Below are 21,183 nucleotides of genomic sequence, written 5' to 3'. Positions count from 1 at the left end.
GAGAAAAAGTTCCTGGGGAGGAATTTTCTGCTGGCCCACCCCAGTCCCTGCCTAATGAGTGGATTGAGGTGATGTCCCTGTGACTGTCAGCTCCCTGGGGCCAGGCTCTCTCTGATGTGGTCCAGGGAAGCACCAGCACTTCTCCCGTCCTACACTCCTCAACAGAGCAGGGGGCTGGCCTGGGCTTTTCTGGGTCAGGCTTACTAAGGCCCCTCTGACACTCAAACTGCTTCTCTGCTTTTCCCAGCCCAGAATGTGCAAGCTTCACCAGACCAGCTCCTTGTGCATCCACATTTGAAACAACCTGGGAGGAATGCCCACTGCTAGCACACCTACCATTCACAGCCCAGTTCAGAGCTTGATTCAGAGCAAAATTCCATCTCCATAACAATGGAGGGAGAAGGGTGGTCTCTAATTGCTTCATTCTCAGCCATGATTCAAGACAGCTGCAACTTCCTAGATCTAAACCCAACCCCATGGTTTCTTCTAATCCTCTCCTTCCAGGGAGCTCTCTCAGCCTCTCCACATAGACTCTAGAGGACAATGAAGCCACAGTGCCTCCTAGTGGCCAATGGGGAGAAGCAGCACAGATGTGCTCTCTTTCTAGGACCTAAGGGGATGTGTGCTTTGTTTCAATGAGTACAGGGTCTATGGATATTATGATTTGTTGGTGTTAGAGGACCAATGAATAATATTGTCTTATTATGACCTAAAGTGGAACCACCTGAGAGTTAGACATTCACGTCAGACAAACAGAGATGATAACATCAGTTTTAATATTGGTAGATAACAGGGCTCAGATGTGAAACCAAATGGACTGGCCAACAATATGCTGAATCAGAGTTTAACTCATTTGCTCTCTGCTCCAAACTATGGGCTGACCCTGTACCAAAAAGAATCTTCTCCACTAATCTTAGTGCATATTGAGAAAATACAGAAGAACCTCTATTCCCTAGATAGTTAGGAAGAAAGCAAGGAAATGAAGAGATAGTAAATTAGATCAAGAGATAAATAAGATAATTTACTTCCTTATCATAGAGAAGATTCAGTGAGGAATAGGAAGGTTAGAACAGGAGGATTACTTTAGGTAAATGTCCCAAATGCGGGCTGTGGAATAAAGTATTGTCCCAGGAGATTAAGATAAAGTAAGAAAGATGGATGGTCACATGTCATTTAGTCTCCTAAATTCCAACCACTGCTCCTTGGGTTGACCCATAAAAAACATAGCACAAATGTATCACGACGCTGCAACAATTAAATGAATTCCAAGTCTCTGCTTTACTGTCTGACGAAGTCTCAATATTCACTCCCTATTTGTTTCCCATCTTACCACATGGTCCAATGGAACATCAGAGGTTATGCAATAAAAGTAAAAAGGAAGATTAAATGACAAAAAAATGCATTTCTCAATTTGCTTGTAAATTATTTGATTATAAATTATATACCCTTTAAATTTTTAAAAAGTACTCTGTTGAAATTCAAGTTAAAGTGTAACATCTTTGTTCCATTTAAGTTAAATATCAAAGAAATCACAGACTAAGAGTCTAACATTTTTTACTTAAAATTCCAAGTAAAATTGTTTTGACCTTAATCCCAGTAATTACAGGTGAGAGCACCCACATCAACCCTTCTGTTTTCATCTGATTAGTTGGGTAAAATAACAACATCAAACCCTTCAACTAATTAATGTCCTGAAATGTAGTGAGAGACGCTAGGCTGGGATCCTAGGGAGGGGGAACCCCTAGGGAGGGGAGCTCAGCAGTCCCGTTGACCTGACTCAGCTCTCAGAAGGTGACTCACAGGTCAGGGGGACAAAAGTCAGAGCTAATGTGGAACATTGACAACCTCAGTGTATAGAGGAGCTGGAGGGAGAGCTGTTCTCTAGGGGACCCAGGACAGCTCATGCCTGGAATTCTGATTCATGCAGCCCCAGACTGTTTATATCCTCATGCACATGGCAGAAGAAAAATACAGTTCTCTCTGGAGGGAGGTCCGTGTCCATCCTAGACAAAAATTATTTCTACAAATCTAGTGTCTGACACAAACTCAAAGATAATCAGATTCATAAGGGAAAATACGAACACCATGAAAATACAAACATCATGACTGAGAAGAAGCAGAGAAAAAAAATCAACAGAAATAGCCACACAGAGATTTCAGATGCGAAAATTATCAGACAAACTCTGAAACAACTATTTTACTTATGTTTTAAGAGAAAAAGGATAATCTTGCAAAATGTTGTTAGGAAATTAGGAACTATGAAATGTGACATAGCAGATGGGAGAAAGAAACAAATGAAAATTCTGGCAAGGAGATGGTGATCAGCTGTGTTCATCACTGACTGAGGTTTTGTCAGACAAGTTAATTGGATGGAGGTGTAGGAAGAGGAGTTGAGAAGACAGACAGTGAGTGAGTGGACATATGATTTGCAGTCTCAGTTGGATTAGGAGGGAAATGAAGCTCGCAGGGCTGGGGGGCAGTGACAGTGCCTTCAGGGGAATCTCAGTGAGCTGTTGTCCAATTAGTTCCCAGCAATTATTCATAATGGTTTCTAGTGTTATCTCTGAGAATCCAGTCAGAATGTAGAGTAGGGGATACGGACCTCCTCACAAAGGGGGAGTTATCAGAGCGGGTTATTGTGTCAGGGACAAATGGTTGTTTCAGAAGTTCTTACTAAGGAACATTTTAATGCACTAAGAAACTATTGTAAGGCATGAAGGCAGAGCTGGAAATGTCCTCAAGACCCTCTGCATTGGCTGGCTCAGCCTAGAGATGGTGTTGAGCTCCACTGCTTACACTGGAGAAGGTAGAATTAAGCTTGAGCTAAGATTTAGGACTAGTCACCAGGATATCCATCTGTGTGTATTCCTTTGAAGTTGGAAAAGGGCTGAATAAAATAGCTGACATTTTCGTTATCAACAACATCACTATTTTCAGCACAATTCTACAAAAACAGGAAAAAAGTGTTTTCCAAACACAAATTATGTGTTGAGACTTTGATGCAGAAAACCTCCTGAGGGAGGGCAGAGAAGAAGCTTGAGAGAGAACAATATTGATTCAAATCATTTAGACAGCGATACAACCATAGAGGGATAACCTGCTGTTCACTACTCTCATATCATCACCATGTGTATTATTAAGGTTTATTGAAGATGTTTGTGATTGCATATTTTTATAGGAAGACAACCATCACTAGCTCCTAAGGGCTGAGTCCGTGATCAGTCACTTTCAGTTTTGCATCTGAGTTGTCACCAAGAAGTGCTTTAGGTGGAGGAGGAGAGAGAACTCAGATTTTTAAAAAATTAAGGAATTTTTTTGAGAAATATTTGATGCAATTAGGAAAAGCAATATAAATATTCTTGGTATTCCAGAGGGAGAAGATTGGGAGAAAGGAGCAGAGACTTTGTTCAAAGAAACAACAGCTGAGAAGTTCCCAAACCTTGGGAAGGAACCAGATTTACAAATACACAACGTCAATACAACTCTTCATTGTACCAATGCAAAAACACCTTCTCCAAGGCATGTAATAATAAAAATGGCAAAAGTCAATGACAAAGAAAAAATATGAAGAGCAGCAAGGCAGAAGAAAATAACCTACAAAGGAATCTCTATCAGGCTTTCAGCAGATTTCTCAGCAGAAATCTTACAAGCTAGGAGAAAATGGAATAATATGTTCAAAATACTGAAAGACAAAATCTTTCAGCCAAGAATACTGTATCCGGCAAAACTATCCTTCAGATATGATGGAAAAATCAAAGCTTTCCCAGATAAATAAAAGCTGAGGGGGTTCATCACCACTAAGCATCTCCTACAAGAAATTATCAAGGATGCACTCATACCTGAAACACAAAGGCAAAATTCTACAAAGCTTTGAGCAAGGAGGTGAATAGACAGACAAAATCAGAAGCCTGCAGCTCTCTTTCAGAACAGGGTAGCAGGTACTTAATTATAAATTCAAAGATAAAGGGAAAGAAAGTATCCAAATTAACTATCAACACTTCAGCTTAGTCTCAAACTCATAACACAAAACTGAATAAATTGTGACAACCATAATTTAGAAGGGGAAGAGATAAGGAATGGAACCTGCTTAGGCTAATGGAGATATGAGGATGTCAGGAAATGGACTATCTCATCTACAAGATCTTCTATACAAACCTCATGGTAACCGCTAAACCAAAAATCATAGCGGAGCCAAAATTCATAAAAGAAAAAATTGCAGGGTGGCCCAGTGGCATAGCAGTTACGTTCACATGCTCTGCTTTGGACCCTGGGCCCAGACCTATCCTATCAAGGCATGCTGTGGCAGGCATCCCACACGTTAAGTAGAGGAAGATGGGCACAGATGTTAGCTCAGGGGCAATCTTCCTCAGCAAAAAGAGGGGGATTGGTGGCAGATATTAGCTCAGGGCTAATCTTGATAAAAAAAAAAAGAGAAAACCAACACAGAAAACCCCAAAAATGAAATGGCAGTCAGAAATACAAAGGAAGACAAACAATGGAAATATATAAGAACTGGAAAACAAGAGATAAAATAGCAGTATTTAACTTTAATATCAATAATCACTCTAAATGTAAATATGTTGAATTCTCCAATCAAAAGACAGAGTAGCTGGATGGATTGAAAAAACAAGACACAGGGGGGTGGGACCAAGGTGGTGGAGTGAGAGGTCTTCTTTGTCTCTCCCCTGTCGAATCTACAACTAATTGGACATTCACTGATTAACAAAGGATATCCATAATCCATATAGCGTCTCAAGACGCCTAAAAGTCTCGTGCTACTACGCATTGAACGCGGACAGACTTCCCCCCGGGAGGAGGTGGAAATAGGTGAAAACTCTCTGACCCCTGGCCCCCGACCCCCAGACAGCCTAGTTCCTGCAGGAGGCTCTCTTCCAGAAGACTCCACCATAGCATCGCCATGCACCAAGGGCAGGAGTGTGCACTCACCAGTGGAGCGACTGTGGAAACAGGTGACAACACTGCTACCCAAGCCCCCCGAAATCACATCTAAGCCCAGGGGGAAATCCCCAGGGCCCTGCACCCACCGGCAGGGAAGGCCTCCACTCGCCATTAGCAGGGAGGCCCCGCCCAGAAGCCAGAACAAAGAGAAGCTCCTGGCGGGCCCGACACAGCACCAGATGGCAAGCTGCCACTGACCTCACGGTCTCTGGCACATGGCTCAGTACAGGGGGCACCCTGACTTCCCATAGACGTGCTTGGGTACATGTTTGGAGCTCCAGCGCCTGGCTCTGCGGTGAAGGGGAAGACTTCAGGGTCCTGCACCTCCCCAGCAGGGAAAGCCTCTGCTCGCCATTAGCAGGAAGGCCATGCCCAGAATCCAGGAAAAAGGGAGGATCCAGGTGGGCGGATCCCCTGGGGCAGCTCCAGACTGCAAGCTGCCGCTGGGCTCACAGTCCCCGGCGCAGGGCTCGGTGCAGGGGGTGCCCGGACTTCCCACAGACGTGCTTGGGGACATGGTTGGAGCTCCAGCACCTGGCTCTGTGGTGTGGGGGAAGGCTCCGGGTTCCTGCATCTCCCCAGCAGGGAAATCCTCTGCTCTCTATTAGCAGGGAGGCCATGCCCAGAATCCAGGAAAAAAGAATGCTCCTGGTGGGCAGATCCCCCAGGGCGGTTCCAGGCCGCAAGCTGCTGCTGGGCTCATGGTCTCCTGCACACGGGTCGGTACAGGGGGTGCCTGGACTTCCTGTGGATGTGCCTGGGGACTGGGTGGAGCTCCAACACCTGGCTCTGCAGCCCGGGGGCTTGCTCCAGGGTCCCACACCCTCCCAGCAGGGAGGGCCTCTGCTTGTCATTGGCAGGGAGGCCCCGTACAGCATTTGGAACACCAGGAAGCTCCCTGGAGCAGAATTCCCCACAAGGCAGCAGCTTACAAGCCACCGCCAGGCCTACGGACTCTGGCCATGTCCCAGATGAGGCAAGGGGCTCCCAGAGATCCCATGAGAGTAAAGTGGGGCAGAGTAGAGCTCTGGTGAAATGACTACGTAGCCCAGCGGGGAACTCCAGGTTCTTATAGCAGCCTCAGTGAAAGCCTCTGCACAGCACTAGTGGAGAGGTCCTGACTGGCAATCACAAGGCAGGAAGGCCCTGGGGCAAAAGCAGCACAGCTAAGTGAGCTAATGACAGACTGCAGAAGATACCCGTAGCTCTGCTGGGACATATAGTGGACAAGTGTGATCTGGTGGGCTCTGTTCGGAGAGTATAGGTGATCCTGCTCCTGGCTGATGGGAAAGCCCACAACACCACTGCAGACCACAAGGAGGGAATGCATCTAGGTGGGCTGCAGCAGTAGGCACCAGCAGCCTGAGGCCCCCTTGCGATAGCCCCCACAACCAACAAGGGACCCCACAGGACTACTGTGACTACGATGAGGGGTCCAGACCCAGTCAGTAACAGCTGACAGGGTTCCTGGTTGGGGCAGTCTGAACAGCTGCCCCCCAACACACACACCAGTCACAACAAGTGGAAGCAGCGACTAATCTCTATCTCTATGCGGAGGCACAAACCCACGCCATCAAGCAGTATGAAAAAATATATTAAATCTCCAGAACAGAAGGAAAATGGTAAGCATCCAGAAAACAATCCCAAAGACAATGAAATCTACAACCTAAATGACAATGATTTCAAAACTGCCATTATGAAAAAACTCAACGACCTAAAAGAGAATTCAGATAGACAACTCAATGAGTTCAGGAGCTATGTCACAAAAGAGCTTGACACCATAAAGAAGAACCAATTAGAAATACTGGAGATGAAGAACACAGTGGAGGAGATTAAGAAAAATCTGGACTCTCTGAACAGTAGGGTCGATAATATGGAGGACAGAATTAGCAATTTGGAGGATAGGAATATAGAAATGCTGCAGGCAGAGGAGGAGAGAGAATTAAGACTAAAAAGAAATGAAGAAACTCTCTGAGAATTATCCGACTCAATTAGGAGATGCAACATAAGGATTGTAGGTATACCGGAGGAAGAAGAGAAGGAGAAGGGGGCAGAAGGTCTGTTCAAAGAAATAATAGCTGAGAACTTTCCAAACTTGGAAAGAGAGATGGAACTTCATGTCACAGAAGCCAATAGATCTCCAAACTTTATTAATGCAAGAAGACCAACCCCAAGACATATAATAGTGAAACTAGCAAAAGTCAATGACAAAGAGAAAATATTAAGGGCATCCAGGCAGAAGAAAATAACTTACAAAAGAAACCCCATAAGGCTATCAGCAGATTTCTCAGGAGAGACCTTACAGGCTAGAAGAGATTGGAATGAAATATTTAAAACTCTGAAGGATAAAAACTTGTAGCCAAGAATACTCTACCCACAAAAAATATCCTTCAAATATGATGGAGAAATAAAAACTTTCCCAGATAAACAAAAGTTAAGGGAGTTCATCACCACAAAACCTCCTCTTCAAGAATTGCTCAGGAAGAAACTCATTCCTGAAAAATCAAAAAAAGGAAAGGAGTTACAAAATCCAGAACAAAGGAGATAAGCAGAAGGACAATAACACAAAGTAACAGCTCTCCACCAGGAAAAAATGCAAAAGAACTGGAAAGCAAGTGATAAAATTGCAACAGTAGGCCCCCATGTTTCAATAATGACACTAAACGTGAATGGATTGAACTCTCCAATCAGAAGGCACAAAGTGGCAGGATGGATCAAACAACAAGATCTAACAAAATGCTGCCTCCAGGAAACACACCTCAGCCCCAAAGACAAACACAGACTCAGAGTGAAGGGGTGGAAGACAATACTCCAAGCCAAAAATGAACAAAAGAAAGCAGGTGTTGCCATACTTATATCAGACAAAGTAGACTTCAAAGCAAAACAGGTAACGAAAGACAAAGAGGAGCAGTATATAATGATAAAAGGGACGCTCCACCAAGATGACATAACAGTCATAAATATATACACACCTAACACAGGAGCACCAAAATTCATGAAGAAACTGTTAATAAAACTAAAAGGAGACATCAACAGTAATACAATAATAGTAGGGGACCTCAACACCCCATTAACACCAATGGACAGATCATCCAGACAGAAAATCAACAAGGAAATTATAGAATTAAATGAAAAATTAGATCAGATTGACCTAAGAGATATATATAGGACACTTCATCCAAAAACAGCAGGTTACACATTCTTCTCAAGTGTGCATGGAACATTCTCAAGGATAGACCATATCTTGGGAAATAAAGCAAGCATCAATAAGTTCAAGAGGGTTGAAATAATATCAAGCATCTTTTCCGGTCACAATGCTATGAAACTAAAAATCAACTACAAGAATAAAGCTGGGAAAGGGCCAAAAATGTGGAGACTAAACAACATGCCACTGAACAAACAATGGATTATTGAAGAAAATAAAGAAGAAATCAAATATTATTGGGAGACAAATGAAAATGAAAACACATCGTACCAAATTATTTGGGACGCAGCAAAGGCAGTCCTAAGAGGAAAATTCATGGCAATACAGGCTCACCTTAATAAGCAAGAAAAATCTTACATAAACAACCTCAAATGACACCTAACGGAATTAGAAAAAGAAGAACAAACAAAGCCCAAAGTTAGTAGAAGGAGGGAAATAATAAGAATTAGAGCAGACATAAATGATACTGAAACAAAAAAGACAGTAGAAAGGATCAATGAAACAAAGAGTTGGTTCTTCAAAAAAATTAACAAAATCAACAAACCCTTAGCCAGACTCACTAAAAAAAAAAGAGAGAAGTCTCAAATAAATAAAATTAGAAATGAGAGAGGAGAAATCACAACAGATACCGAAGAAATACAAAGGATCATAAGAGAATACTATGAAAAACTACATGCCAACAAATTGAAAAACCTAGAAGAAATGAATAAATTCCTAGACTCATACAACCTACCCAAACTGAATCAGGAAGAAATAGAGAATCTGAATAGATCAATCACAAGTAAAGAAATAGAAACAGTAATCAAAAACCTCCCCAAAAATAAGAGTTCAGGACCAGACAGCTTCTCTGGAGAATTCTACCAAACATTCAAAGAAGATTTAATATCCATCCTTCTCAAACTGTTCCAGAAAATAGAGGAAGATGGAGCACTCCCTAATACATTCTATGAAGCCAACATCACCCTGATCCCCAAACCTGACAAGGACAACACAAAGAAGGAAAACTACAGGCCAATATCACTGATGAACATAGATGCAAAAATCATCAACAAAATTTTGGCAAACCAAATACAGCAATATATCAAAAAGATTATACACCATGATCAAGTGGGATTTATACCAGGGACACAGAGATGGTTCAACATCCGCAAGTCAATCAACGTGATTCACTACATTAACAATATGAGAAATGAAAACCACATGATCATCTCAATAGATGCAGAGAAAGCATTCGACAAGATCCAACATCCATTTGTGATAAATACCCTCAATAAAATAGGTATAGAAGGAAAGTACCTCAACATAATAAAGGCCATATATGACAAACCCACAGCCAACATCATACTCAATGGACAAAAACTGAAACCCATCCCTCTCAGAACAGGAACAAGACAAGAGTGCCCACTTTCACCACTCTTATTCAACATAGTACTGGAGGTGTTGGCCAGAGCTATTCAGCAGGGAAAAGAAATAAAAGGAATCCAAATAGGCAATGAAGAAGTAAAACTCTCGCTGTTTGCAGACGACATGATCTTATATATAGAAAAACCCAAAGAATCCATACAAAAACTATTAGAAACAATCAAAAACTACAGCAAAGTTGCAGGGTATAAAATCAACATACATAAATCAATAGCATTTCTATATGCTAACAACGAACTAACAGAAAAAGATCTCAAGAACTCAATCCCATTTACAATCGCAACAAAAAGAATAAAATACCTTGGGATAAATTTAACCAAGGAAGTGAAAGATCTACACAACGAAAACTACAAGACCTTCTTGAAAGAAATCGACGACAACATAAAGAGATGGAAAGACATTCCATGCACATGGATTGGAAGAATAAACATAGTTAAAATGTCCATACTACCTAAAGCAATCTACAGATTCAACGCTATCCCAATCAGAATTCCAATGTCATTCTTTACAGAAATCGAACAAAGAATCCAAAAATTCATATGGGGCAACAAAAGACCCCAAATTGCTAAAGCAATCCTGAGAAAGAAGAACAAAGCTGGAGGCATCACAATCCCTGACTTGAAAACATACTACAAAGCCACAGTAATCAAAACAGCACGGTACTGGTACAAAAACAGATGCACAGATCAATGGAACAGAATTGAAAGCCCAGAAATAAAACCACACATCTATGGACAGCTAATCTTTGACAAAGGAGCTGAGGGCCTACAATGGAGGAAAGAAAGTCTCTTCAACAAATGGTGCTGGGAAAACTGGACAGCCACATGTAAAAGAATGAAAATCAACCATTCTTTTTCACCATTCACAAAAATAAACTCAAAATGGATCAAAGACCTAAAGATTAGGCCTGAAACAATAAGTCTTCTAGAAGAGAATATCGGCAGCACACTCTTTGACATCAGCGTCAAAAGAATCTTTTCGGACACCATAACCCCTCACATGAGGGAAACAATAGAAAGAATAAACAAATGGGACTTCATCAGGCTAAAGAGCTTCTTCAAGGCAAGGGAAAACAGGATTGAAACAAAAAAACAGCCCACTAAGTGGGAAAAAATATTCACAAGTTATTTATCCGACAAAGGGTTAATCTCCATCATATACAAAGAATTCACACAACTCAACAATAAAAAACCAAATAACCCAATTACAAAATGGGCAGGGGACATGAACAGACATTTCTCCAAAGAAGATATATGGATGGCCAACAGACACATGAAAAGGTGCTCATCATCACTAATCATCAGGAAAATGCAAATCAAAACTACACTATCACCTTACACCTGTTAGAATGGCAAAAATATCCAAAACCAAGAGTGACAAATGTTGGAGAGGCTGTGGAGAAAAGGGAACCCTCATACACTGTTGGTGGGAATGCAAACTGGTGCAGCCACTATGGAAAACAGTATGGAGATGCCTCAAAAAGTTAAGAATAGAAATACCTTATGACTCAGCCATCCCACTACTGGGTCTATATCCTAAGAACCTGAAATCAGCAATTTCAGAAGCTCCATGCACCCCTATCTTCATTGCAGCATTATTCACAATAGCCAAGTCATGGAACCAACCTAAGTGCCCAGCAACTGATGATTGGATAAAGAAGTTGTGGTATATATATATACAATGGAATACTACTCAGCCATAAAAAAGGACAAAGTTGTCCCATTCACAACAACATAGATAGACCTTGAGAGTATTATGTTGAGTGAAATAAGCCAGAAAGAGAAAGACAAACTGTATGACTCCACTCATAGGTGGTAGTTAACATACGGACAAAGAGAACTGATCAGTGGTTGCCAGGGGAAAGGGGTTGGGGGGAGGGCACTAGGGGTGAAGTGGTGTACCTATAACATGACTAATAATAATGTACAACTGTAATTTCACAAGGACATTAACTTTTATAACCTTAATAATAATAATTAAAAAAAAAGACACAAAAATATGCTGCCTCCAGGAAGTTCATCTCAGTTCAATGACATACATAGGCTCAGAGTGAAGAGATGAAAGACAATACTCCAAGAAAATGGCAAACAAAAGAAAGCAGGTGCTGCCATAATTATATCAGACAAAGTAGACTTCAAGATAAAAAAGACAATGTGAGACAAAGAGGGGCAGTATATAATGATAAAAGGGACTTTCCACCAAGAGGACATAACAGTTGTGAATATATATGCACCTAACACAGGAGCACCAAAGTATATAAAGCAACTATTAACAGAGCTAAAGCGAGAAATAATAGTAGGTGACCTCAACACTTGCTTCAATGGATAAATAATCCAGACAGAATGTCAACAATAAAATAGTGGATTTAAATGAAATATTTGATCAGATGGACTTAATACATATATATACAGATAAGGAGAGAGAGAGCATTCCATCCAAAAATAGCAGAAAACACATTCTTCTAAAGTGTATGTGGAACATTCTCAAAGATAGGCCATGTGTTGAGAAAGAAGGCAACCTCAATAATTGAAGAAGATTGAAATCATATCAAGCATCTTTTCCAACTACAGTCCTGTGAAACTAGAAATCAATACAAGAAAAAAGCTAGGAAATTCACAACTATGGAAACTAAACAACATGCTACAGAACTACATTGGATTGATGAAGAAATCAAAGGAGAAATTGAAAACCAAATACCTAGAGACAAATGAAAATGAAATACAACATTCCAACTCCATGAGATGCAGCAAAAGTAGTTATAAGAGGGAAATTCTCGGGCCAGCCTGGTGGCGCAGTGGTTAGGTGCGCACATTCTGCTTCGGTAGCCGGGGCTTGCTGGTTCGGATCCCAGGTGCGGACATGGCACCGCTAGGCAAGCCATGCTGTGCCAGGCATCCCACACATAAAGTAGAGGAAGATGGGCATGGACGTTAGCTCAGGGTCAGTCTTCCTCAGCAAAAAGAGGAGGATTGACAGCAGATGTTAGCTCAGGGTTAATCTTCCTCAAAAAAAAAAAAAAAGTAGAAAGGATCAATGAAACTAAGAGCTATTTTGTGATAACATAAACACAATTGACAAATTCTTAGAAAACTCACTAAGAAAACATAGAGAGAAGGCTCAAATAAATAAAATTCCAAGTGAAAGAGGAGAAATTACAATGGATATTCCAGAAATATAAAGATTATAAGAGACTACTATGAAAAACTATATGCCCACAAATTGGATAACCTAGAAGAGATGAATACATTCTCAGACTTATACAACCTCCCACAACTGAATCAAGAAGAAATAGAGAATCTGAATAGACCAATCACAAGAGATTGAAACAGTAATCAAAAACCTCCCCCAACATTACTCTGATACCAAAAACAAGCAAAGACAACACAAAGAAGGGTGAGTCTCAGAGAGAGGACAGGATGTCTTTTCAAGTGTGATCCCATTTCTGAACACACCCGACTTTGCTGGTACCGAGAGACACTGGGGAAGGGCCTGGAGTTTCTGATGTATTTTCAGGATGATTTTGCATCAGACACACCAGGGATGCCTAAAGATCAATTCTCTGCTGAGAGGCCCGAGGGATCCTCCCCCACTCTGAAGATCCAGCGCGCAGAGCAAGGGGACTCGGTCGTGTATCTCTGAGACTCTGTGCCTGGGGGACTGGGAGACTCCAGCTTTGGTGTGATCTGTGGAGACAGAATTTGAGAGCAGAATGAGGAAAACAATTGTAACCATCACACACACACACACACACACAGTGACACTGCTTGGTTTTCTGAGGACTCACCTGTCCCCAGGAAACAAAAGGTTAGGCAGCAGAGGAGCCTGGTGCCCATGGCAGGGTTAGGGCCAGAATGGGAGGTTCAGTAGGTCAGGGTCCCTGTGAGCATGAGCAGAGGAGGAGGGACATCCTTTTGTCTCCACAAGGCCATTCCCATAGTGACATCACTGAGCCTCAGGATTACCTGATATAAACTAAATAAATAATTAATTAATTACCTCTCAGATACCAGCAACTCCAAGATGCACTGTTCTAGTATGTACCACTGAGAAAGAAAAAAATTTACTGTCACTCATAATCAGAAGTGTTTAAAGTTGCAAAATTGTGAAGCATAGAATTAATGAAAAATGGTAATTTAAAGTAGATTTAAATATACACTGATTCTGTTAGGTTCCTTGGTTGTCATGCCTCAGAGCTCCAGTGTTCTGTTGCCTGGACCCAACACTCCCTGTCTGGCTGATCTTCTCACTTCTCTCGTTCTTTTCACATCGTCAGCTGGACATTTTCACCTGAATGTTTCAATAGCCCTTCCAGTTCGCTGTATAAAACGCTGACTTGATCATCTTTCCTGTGAGCTCTCCTATTTCTGATCTTGATCCTGTATTCTCTTGGTACTATCCCTGGTTTGTGCAGGAGGGAGAGATGTGTGTGTGTGTGGCAGGGTGGATGGGAACATTGCCACGTCCTTGTCCTGAGAGCAGTTTGAATTCACAATTCATAGATGTGGCGGATGAGATCATGCCTCTGGCTGGCAGGTACCCACCTAAATTGGGATCTTCTATTCATTCTGGAGGTAAAAGGACAAGTCCTTCTATTAATTCATTAATCACCATACTGCTTTTCGTCCTCTGCTACTTATCTTGGTGCTTCCTGTGTTTCTCAGTCAATTCTAAAGCAAATAAATGTTCCAAAACCTTACCTTACCTTCAGAAGGAGTCAGAATTGTTTTACCCTTAACATTCTGAGGAGAGTTAAACAATAAAAATGGGGTGGTGGGGTGAACAGATTCTTAGGATCCCTAACAGACAGCATTGTGAGTAATTAATTTTTCATGTTTATTGCTGGAATAACTTTAAAACCTCATTGATGGCCCCCTTCGAAGGAGGAACAATAGTCACAATCCTTCCCAAAGAAGAGAAGCTTCCTCCAACTTGGTTATGGACGAAAATTGACCTGTTTCTGGTCCCTGAGAGCCTCCTGGAACACTGAATGGTTTATTACTGTGCCCCTTAAACAATTAAACTGTGGTTTCTTCAGCCTCACCATTTCTCTCTTTGTCACCAGCCCTCACAAGGAAAAGGAATAGGATAGATGTTAATTTCATCTTTGAAATAAATCATCCCACATTCACTTAAAAAGCAAAAATGATCAGACCAAGCTTGCAAGTGAGTTAACACTGTGTTCCTCCACATTTCACATATGTGAATCCACCACTTAGCTGCCTCTTCCCTCTCCTTCATTTAACAATAGCTCTCACAGAGCTCCCTTCCCAGGATTATCCACATTCGTGTCTGTGCTGCATCTTGTATAGGAATAATTTTCTCAAAGCTCAGTTCCTCTGGGGCCAGGTCACTATCAACCACCTCTAGCCCCTCTCCATGGTCAATGTCATGATGCGTGAACCTCCAGTGGCATAGACACACATGGACCCTCCTACCTTTGGTATCTGATTCAAAGACTGACACCCCCTAATGGTTGCAGATCCCCCCTTCCTCAACCTCAGTGACCTTGTGGCCCCATGTCCTCCCACACAGATGCAAACAGACTGTCCGTTGTAATTTGGCAGCAGCATTTAATGGCTCTGAGACCAATGCCAAGGCCATCAACCCTTCTGAACTTCAACCTCCTTATCTGTAAAACAGAGGGAATACAGGCTGACATTTTATGAGACTACTTGAGATACTTTAGCATCTGGTAAGCTTAAAAAACATTCATCCTCTTCTCCCTCCCTGTTTCTTCAAGTAAAGGAGTGAGGCTGGAGTTCTCAGACCTGTAGGACTGTAAGAAATAGAACTGGCCTCATAAAGAAGATGTTGGGAGCACAAAGAAGCCAGTCAGCCACTTTCAGCAAGACCTGGCAGCATTAATGTATTAGTCGGAAAGATGGAATACAATGATGACATAGCATTAATGTACCTGTCTCTCTGCATCATGCAATATGAGGCAGCAAATAGCAGCAAGTTAGATCTGAACACACCAAGCTGAGAAAACAAAATCCAACATAGATTAAGAGAAAAATGTATGCATGTGGCAGTTAATGTGTACAGGTGGCCCCAGTTTTGTAAGTGTATTTAGGTAGATGGGTTTGCATGAACACAAAGAAGAGGGGTAGGAAGAAACACAACAATCTCACCAAAGGTGGGATTGGATAGGGGTGTGTTTGGAGGTGGGAGAGGATTATTAAATATTTAACCTTTTTTTAATATACTGCTGATTGTTTTAAAATTATGAAACATAGATTTACCACAAGAGACCTTTCAATTCAAACCCTTAACTGGGTTGCAGAATTTAATAGGCAATGTCTAGAAAGGCACTTGCCATGGAATGTGTTATAAATGCCCATTTTCTTTGAATAAGCCAAGTGCAAAAATGTACAAAGTGCTGGTGCTCATGGCTGGCCCTTCACTGATGAGGTGGGTGAGCAGTGAGGTGACAAATTTGATGTTGACTTCAATTTTTCCTGACTATGAATTAACACAGCTTCTAACCCTGAAAGAATGACCACCATGATGGAGTGGAGGCTCTGAACTCCCATTCTAGAACAAGCTTTGAAGAATCCCCTTAATTAAAAATTGAAGGTAAATGAGCACACTCTAGTGCCTGCATTTCAACTCAATAAAAATGTTACATTTTTACAATTTCACAGGCTCAAGAAATGCTCATCTTTTGTTTCTAAATCAAGTGGCTGTATCGTCACAATGTTGAGGGTGCTGTTATTCCTGTGTTCATCAGCAAGCCACAGCTTTCTCAAAGATGGTTGTCTCAAATGAGTGGGAAGAGATGCTGTCCCTAGGGGAAGATGTTCTAACTCCAGTCTTTTTAAGGTTGGATTCTTTGAAATAAGTCTATTTTTGGTCTTTACTGCCTGAGGATATGAAACTGCATTAGTTTTTAAAGTAATGATGTGAATCACTCAGGCAAAACTGGGGCTTTCGTCTATCCTCGGACCATCAAAGATGATCATCTATTTGATTATTTCTACCCAGAAAGACTCTCACAATTCTTCAAGGATTAACACACGGCCTCTCTCAATAAATGGAGACTCTGCTGTCACAAACAGGCTTTCCTATCCAGTGAAGGAGGGAGAGCCTGGATAGGGCCCTGCACAAATCTTGCATCACAGTCAGGGTGTGGGCTGGCGGAAGCCGGGGTACAGGGAAGAGTGACCTCAGCTCTGTGTCTCTGGCGTTGCCCAGCAATATGTAGATGTGGACATCCATGATACAGTTCAGGGTATCAGACCTCATGGCCTTTAATTTATCCAGGCGATATTTGTGCCTTGGGAAAACCCTCCCTAACACACTAGAGAAGCCATTTTGTTTCCTACTCCATCATCTTTTCATACCAGTTTTTGATAGTCTGTTTCTGATCATTCTGCCAGAGATTAGGTTTCCCATGTGGAAGACTCAGAAATCCATGGGACCTGTGAGGGAAGGAGACTGAAGGAAGAGACAAGTCGAGGAAGCTGATGAGAAGTTATGAAGTGGCAGCCCTGCGGAAAGGCTTGGGATCCAGTCACACGAGCCTGTAAGAGTGATTTCTCATCCATGTCATAACTCACCTGATCCCAGGAGACAAAGGGATAGAAGGTCCCAGTTGATGCGGCCAGACCTCTAGGATGGCCTAAGTGGGAACCTGGATGGTCTTCCATGATCCATTCATTCCTTAAAGACTGTCCACTGCTGCCCAGAACTACTGTTGGCATTGGGAATAACACAGGGAATAAAGACATCCGCATTACTACACAGTGAGTTTTATAGTCTAGACTGGGAGGGGCTTCTGTTGAATAGTCACACAGTTCATGTAAAATAGAAACTGTGCCAAATGCTGCTGAATAGTGTAAGCTATGAGCCCTGATAAGAAGGGGATTTGACCACTAATACAGTGAAGAAATGCTTTCCTAAGGAGGTGGTGGTTAATCTGAGATCTGGGGCAGGAGAATGTCAAAGGAGAGACCTGTGCTGCCACAGGGAAGATAACCTGGGAGTAGAGAAGCCTCCTGGTGGGGAGGAGCAGGGTGCTTATGAGGAACTGAACTGAGGCCAGTGTGGTTAAAACAGAGATGAGGGCACAGGGCAGGGGTGGACACAACGTGGACAGCGGCTTGTGACTGAAATGAAAACGGTGTAAGGAGGGTAGATTCGTAAAAAGCTAGCAGGGAAAAGAACAAAGACCTGAAGGGTTAAGGGCATTTGTATGTATCCAATTTCAGATAAACTTTCCTTCCCATAAGAAGCTGCTTAAAAGGAATTCCTCTGAAACTCCTCAGTTGTGGTCGCTCCAATGGTGGAGGTGCAGAAGTGGCTGGAAAAGAAGGTTGAGTCCCCTCAGACCATGGTGCTCACCCAGCTGAGCCTGATCTGGGGAGGAATCCCAGCTCCAGCAGAGTCCATAGGCACAGGGTACATTGAGTCTTACCTGTGGAAAGTAAAATATACATTTTCATAGAGTTAATTAAAGATAATATTTTCAGGCATTTGTTTGAGAGAGAATTTTTTTAGTGGGGATGCAAAAAAACTATAATTTGGATTGCATTAAATTAAACTCACGTACTTCAAAGCACACCACAAAAAATGAAAATGTAAGCTGTAGACTAGGCAAAGACATGAGGACTCATACAAATGACAATCAATCCGTGTCAAGTTGTAAGTTTCTCAAAATTGACATAGAAGAGGCCACAGTAACGGCCATGGTGATGTCTGGATTTCCACTGCTGCCCCGCTGGTTCTCTGTTCCTTCTGACCAGGATGAGGACACTAATGATGGAGCAGCAGGTCAGGTGGAAGAAGTATGGACTTTATAACAGACAAGTGTGTTTCCCAGGTCTGCTTCTTCTAAATCATGAGACATTGGGAAAATTACTTAATACCCCTTAGCTTTTTCATCTATAAAGTGGGTATAAGAATATTTGATTTGCGTGATTCTTGCAAAGCATTAAAACATGTAATATATACAAAGAATCTAGCTCACATTAAGGAGTTTTCAGCTGTCACTCTTCTATTGACTTCACCCAGGAGTTGACAAACCGCGGGATGATGCTGGGAGAGACGTGGAAACATTCAGTGCACACACATGAGCCTAGGTTCTGGTGGTTTGGCTGGGAGAGCTCTGAGCTCAGCAGAACAGGAAGTGTCTTTGAAACCTTAAAAGCTTCCCCGGAAGAAGTGAAACCAGATGGAGCCTGCGTGCTCTCTCACTATTAGAGACAAGACGAGGAGGTTTGTGCACAGAACACTGGTGATTCTGCAGGGCTGTGCCACACTGCTGGCACAGAGATACAGGGCCAAGTCCATCAGCTCCAAGATGCTCCCGTTCAGCTCAGAACGATAGTCACGGAGCTGCTGTGCTGAGAATCGATTCGGGATTTCTCCTTTTGCTCTTTGCACATTTTCATAAAACTCAAAGAGGAGGTGTGGGTCCTGACTCAGGGCCTGTTGGTACCAAGATACACCAGAGTGCTTAGAGATAGTAGAACATCTCAGCGTCACTGCCTGCCCTGTTGTTTTGATCAGGTATCTTGGTGTTTCAGTGACTCCAGCCTCCACTGGGCCTGTGGGAAATAGAGAGCACGGGAGTGAGCTTGATGGTGTATCTGCAAGGTAAAGCTTAGAAGAGCAACGAGCTACTTGCCTGCAGGGCTCACCTCCTCCCAAAAGACAAAGCATCGCCCGGTAGAGGAGCCTGGAGCCCATTGCTTGGCCAGGTGGGCAGCAGTGTGCCTCTTTGAGCTCAGGGTTCTGGTCTTCTTGGGTAAGAGCTGAATTCTCAGCTTGGCTTTTTCTGATTGGAGGATTATCCTCTGATGAGACCACCCTGATGTCATCACCCTGCAGATTCATGAGGTCCAGCGCTCAGTGCTGCCCCACACACCAGATTCCCCTGCTGTTCTGCAGGCAGGAGGGCTGGCTTAGGGTGAAGTCCTTCCCCACACAGTTGTGCTGGTTTTTCTCTGAGGCAGGTGATCCTGTGCAGCACTTGCCCCAGAAAACAGGATGTCCAGTCACCCAATCGCCCTCCACGCCCCACATTCTGCCTGCAGTGCTGTGTGCTGGAATCACCTGCCAGCACGTCAGCTGAGAGTGAGGGGCCTGTGAGTAATCCTCTCTGTTCCTGCTCTGCCTGTGTGTCCTCAATCATCTCTCTGACGTTGTGTTCAAACCAAGCTTTGTTTTTATCTTTTCCCTCCGAAGGCATTGTTCATATCCCCTGGCCTGATTGGCCAGTGATGCAAAATCACTAAGATTTAGTCCATCTGATCATGTCTGAAGGAGGCCTGTTTTGTCTCTAAATTACTAGGAGTAGAGATGCCCCAGAAAACATGCTCTGACTGTACTGGCTTACAGCACAGGCCTTGCCAATTTGAGATTTGCCACGCTCAAGGCCATCTGGGAGTAGTGTTCTGGACAGTTTACATTTATCCCTCTACATCCACCTTCTATGGATTATATTAACTGGGATCTGCTCTCCTCTACTTCACACTTGAGTTTTGCTTATGGGAGATAATGGCAGGAGAGGAAGGGAGGCAGGGTCACCAACAGTCCTGGTCTGAAATATCTGCCCTTTGGCTCTCTTCTTGCTGGATACACTTCATAGTAGCTGCTTTTCTCTACAAAGCCATGGCATGTGGCAGGCAATCCTCTCCCTTAGCCATAATATCCAGTGGCCCAGGGAACCACACCTCTCCTCCTTCTTTCAGGCCAATGGGAATAAAAGCTATCCACTTCTGCTAGAACGATGCTTCTCCTTCTTTGAATGGTTTCCCCTAGCTCTGCCCCACCTTTGTAAATAGTCCCTTCATTGTCCCTCCTCAACTCTGCCAGGAGCCTGTCTAATAGACAAAGCAATGGAAAAATTAGGATTGGATAATGTATCCTTCCTTAAAAAGAAGTAGCAAAGGTTCCAAAAGTCTGCCATTAGCATTGCTGAGATAGTCCGAAGAAGCATAGAGAAATATGCAATGTGAATATAAACAGTGTAATTTAGGGACATGGAATCTGAAGAGGCTCCAGGGCAGAATGACTACCTGTCCTCACCTACTCCTACCTCGGGAAGCCTACAGCAGGAGCATTTCTTCATATATGCACTGGACACCATGGTCCTCCATGCACATCCCTCTTCAGGACCCTCCCTCTGATCCCCCATGGGTTGTGCCCCTCACTGGGCACTGCCCTCGGCTGCAGTGATTGCCTTCGATTTAAGAGGAAGGAGGGAAGAAGAGGGCAAATTTCTAAGGAGAGTGGGAAAAGCTTCTTCAGTTCACCAAAAGACAACATTAAGAAAGTGAAAATGCAAGGCACTCTGGGAGAAGACAGACTTAGTATATTTAATGAAATCAAGAATATAAAAATATCTCCTACAAATCCATAATATAAAGACCACTCAATGTTTAAAAATGGACACATTTAAAAGCAGACCCTATACAAAAGAAGATAAGAATACAGGAACGGCTAAAAAGCATATGAAGAAAGTAAATATCAGCACCCATCACTGAAATGCAAATGAGATACCACTACACACCCAACAGAATGGCCAACAATATAAAGACAGAGATACCAGATGTTGGTGAGAATGTGGAGCCAGGGGAACTCCCATCCCTCGC

General features: G+C 42.7%; 1 gene segment (V, D, J or C); it reads right to left on the bottom strand.

Moving 5' to 3' along the window:
* Positions 1–18,727: 18,727 nt before the first annotated feature.
* LOC124243375 (T cell receptor beta variable 5-1-like) lies at positions 18,728–19,276 on the bottom strand. The segment is given in 2 exon segments: positions 18,728–19,134; positions 19,228–19,276. Coding segments are annotated over 2 exon segments (456 nt in total).
* Positions 19,277–21,183: the final 1,907 nt, after the last annotated feature.

The sequence above is a fragment of the Equus quagga genome, chromosome 8 (assembly GCF_021613505.1).
Source record: "Equus quagga isolate Etosha38 chromosome 8, UCLA_HA_Equagga_1.0, whole genome shotgun sequence".
NCBI lineage: Eukaryota > Metazoa > Chordata > Mammalia > Perissodactyla > Equidae > Equus > Equus quagga.
The sequence above is the reverse complement of the archived record's forward strand: the minus strand, read 5'-3'. Positions and strand labels throughout refer to the sequence as shown.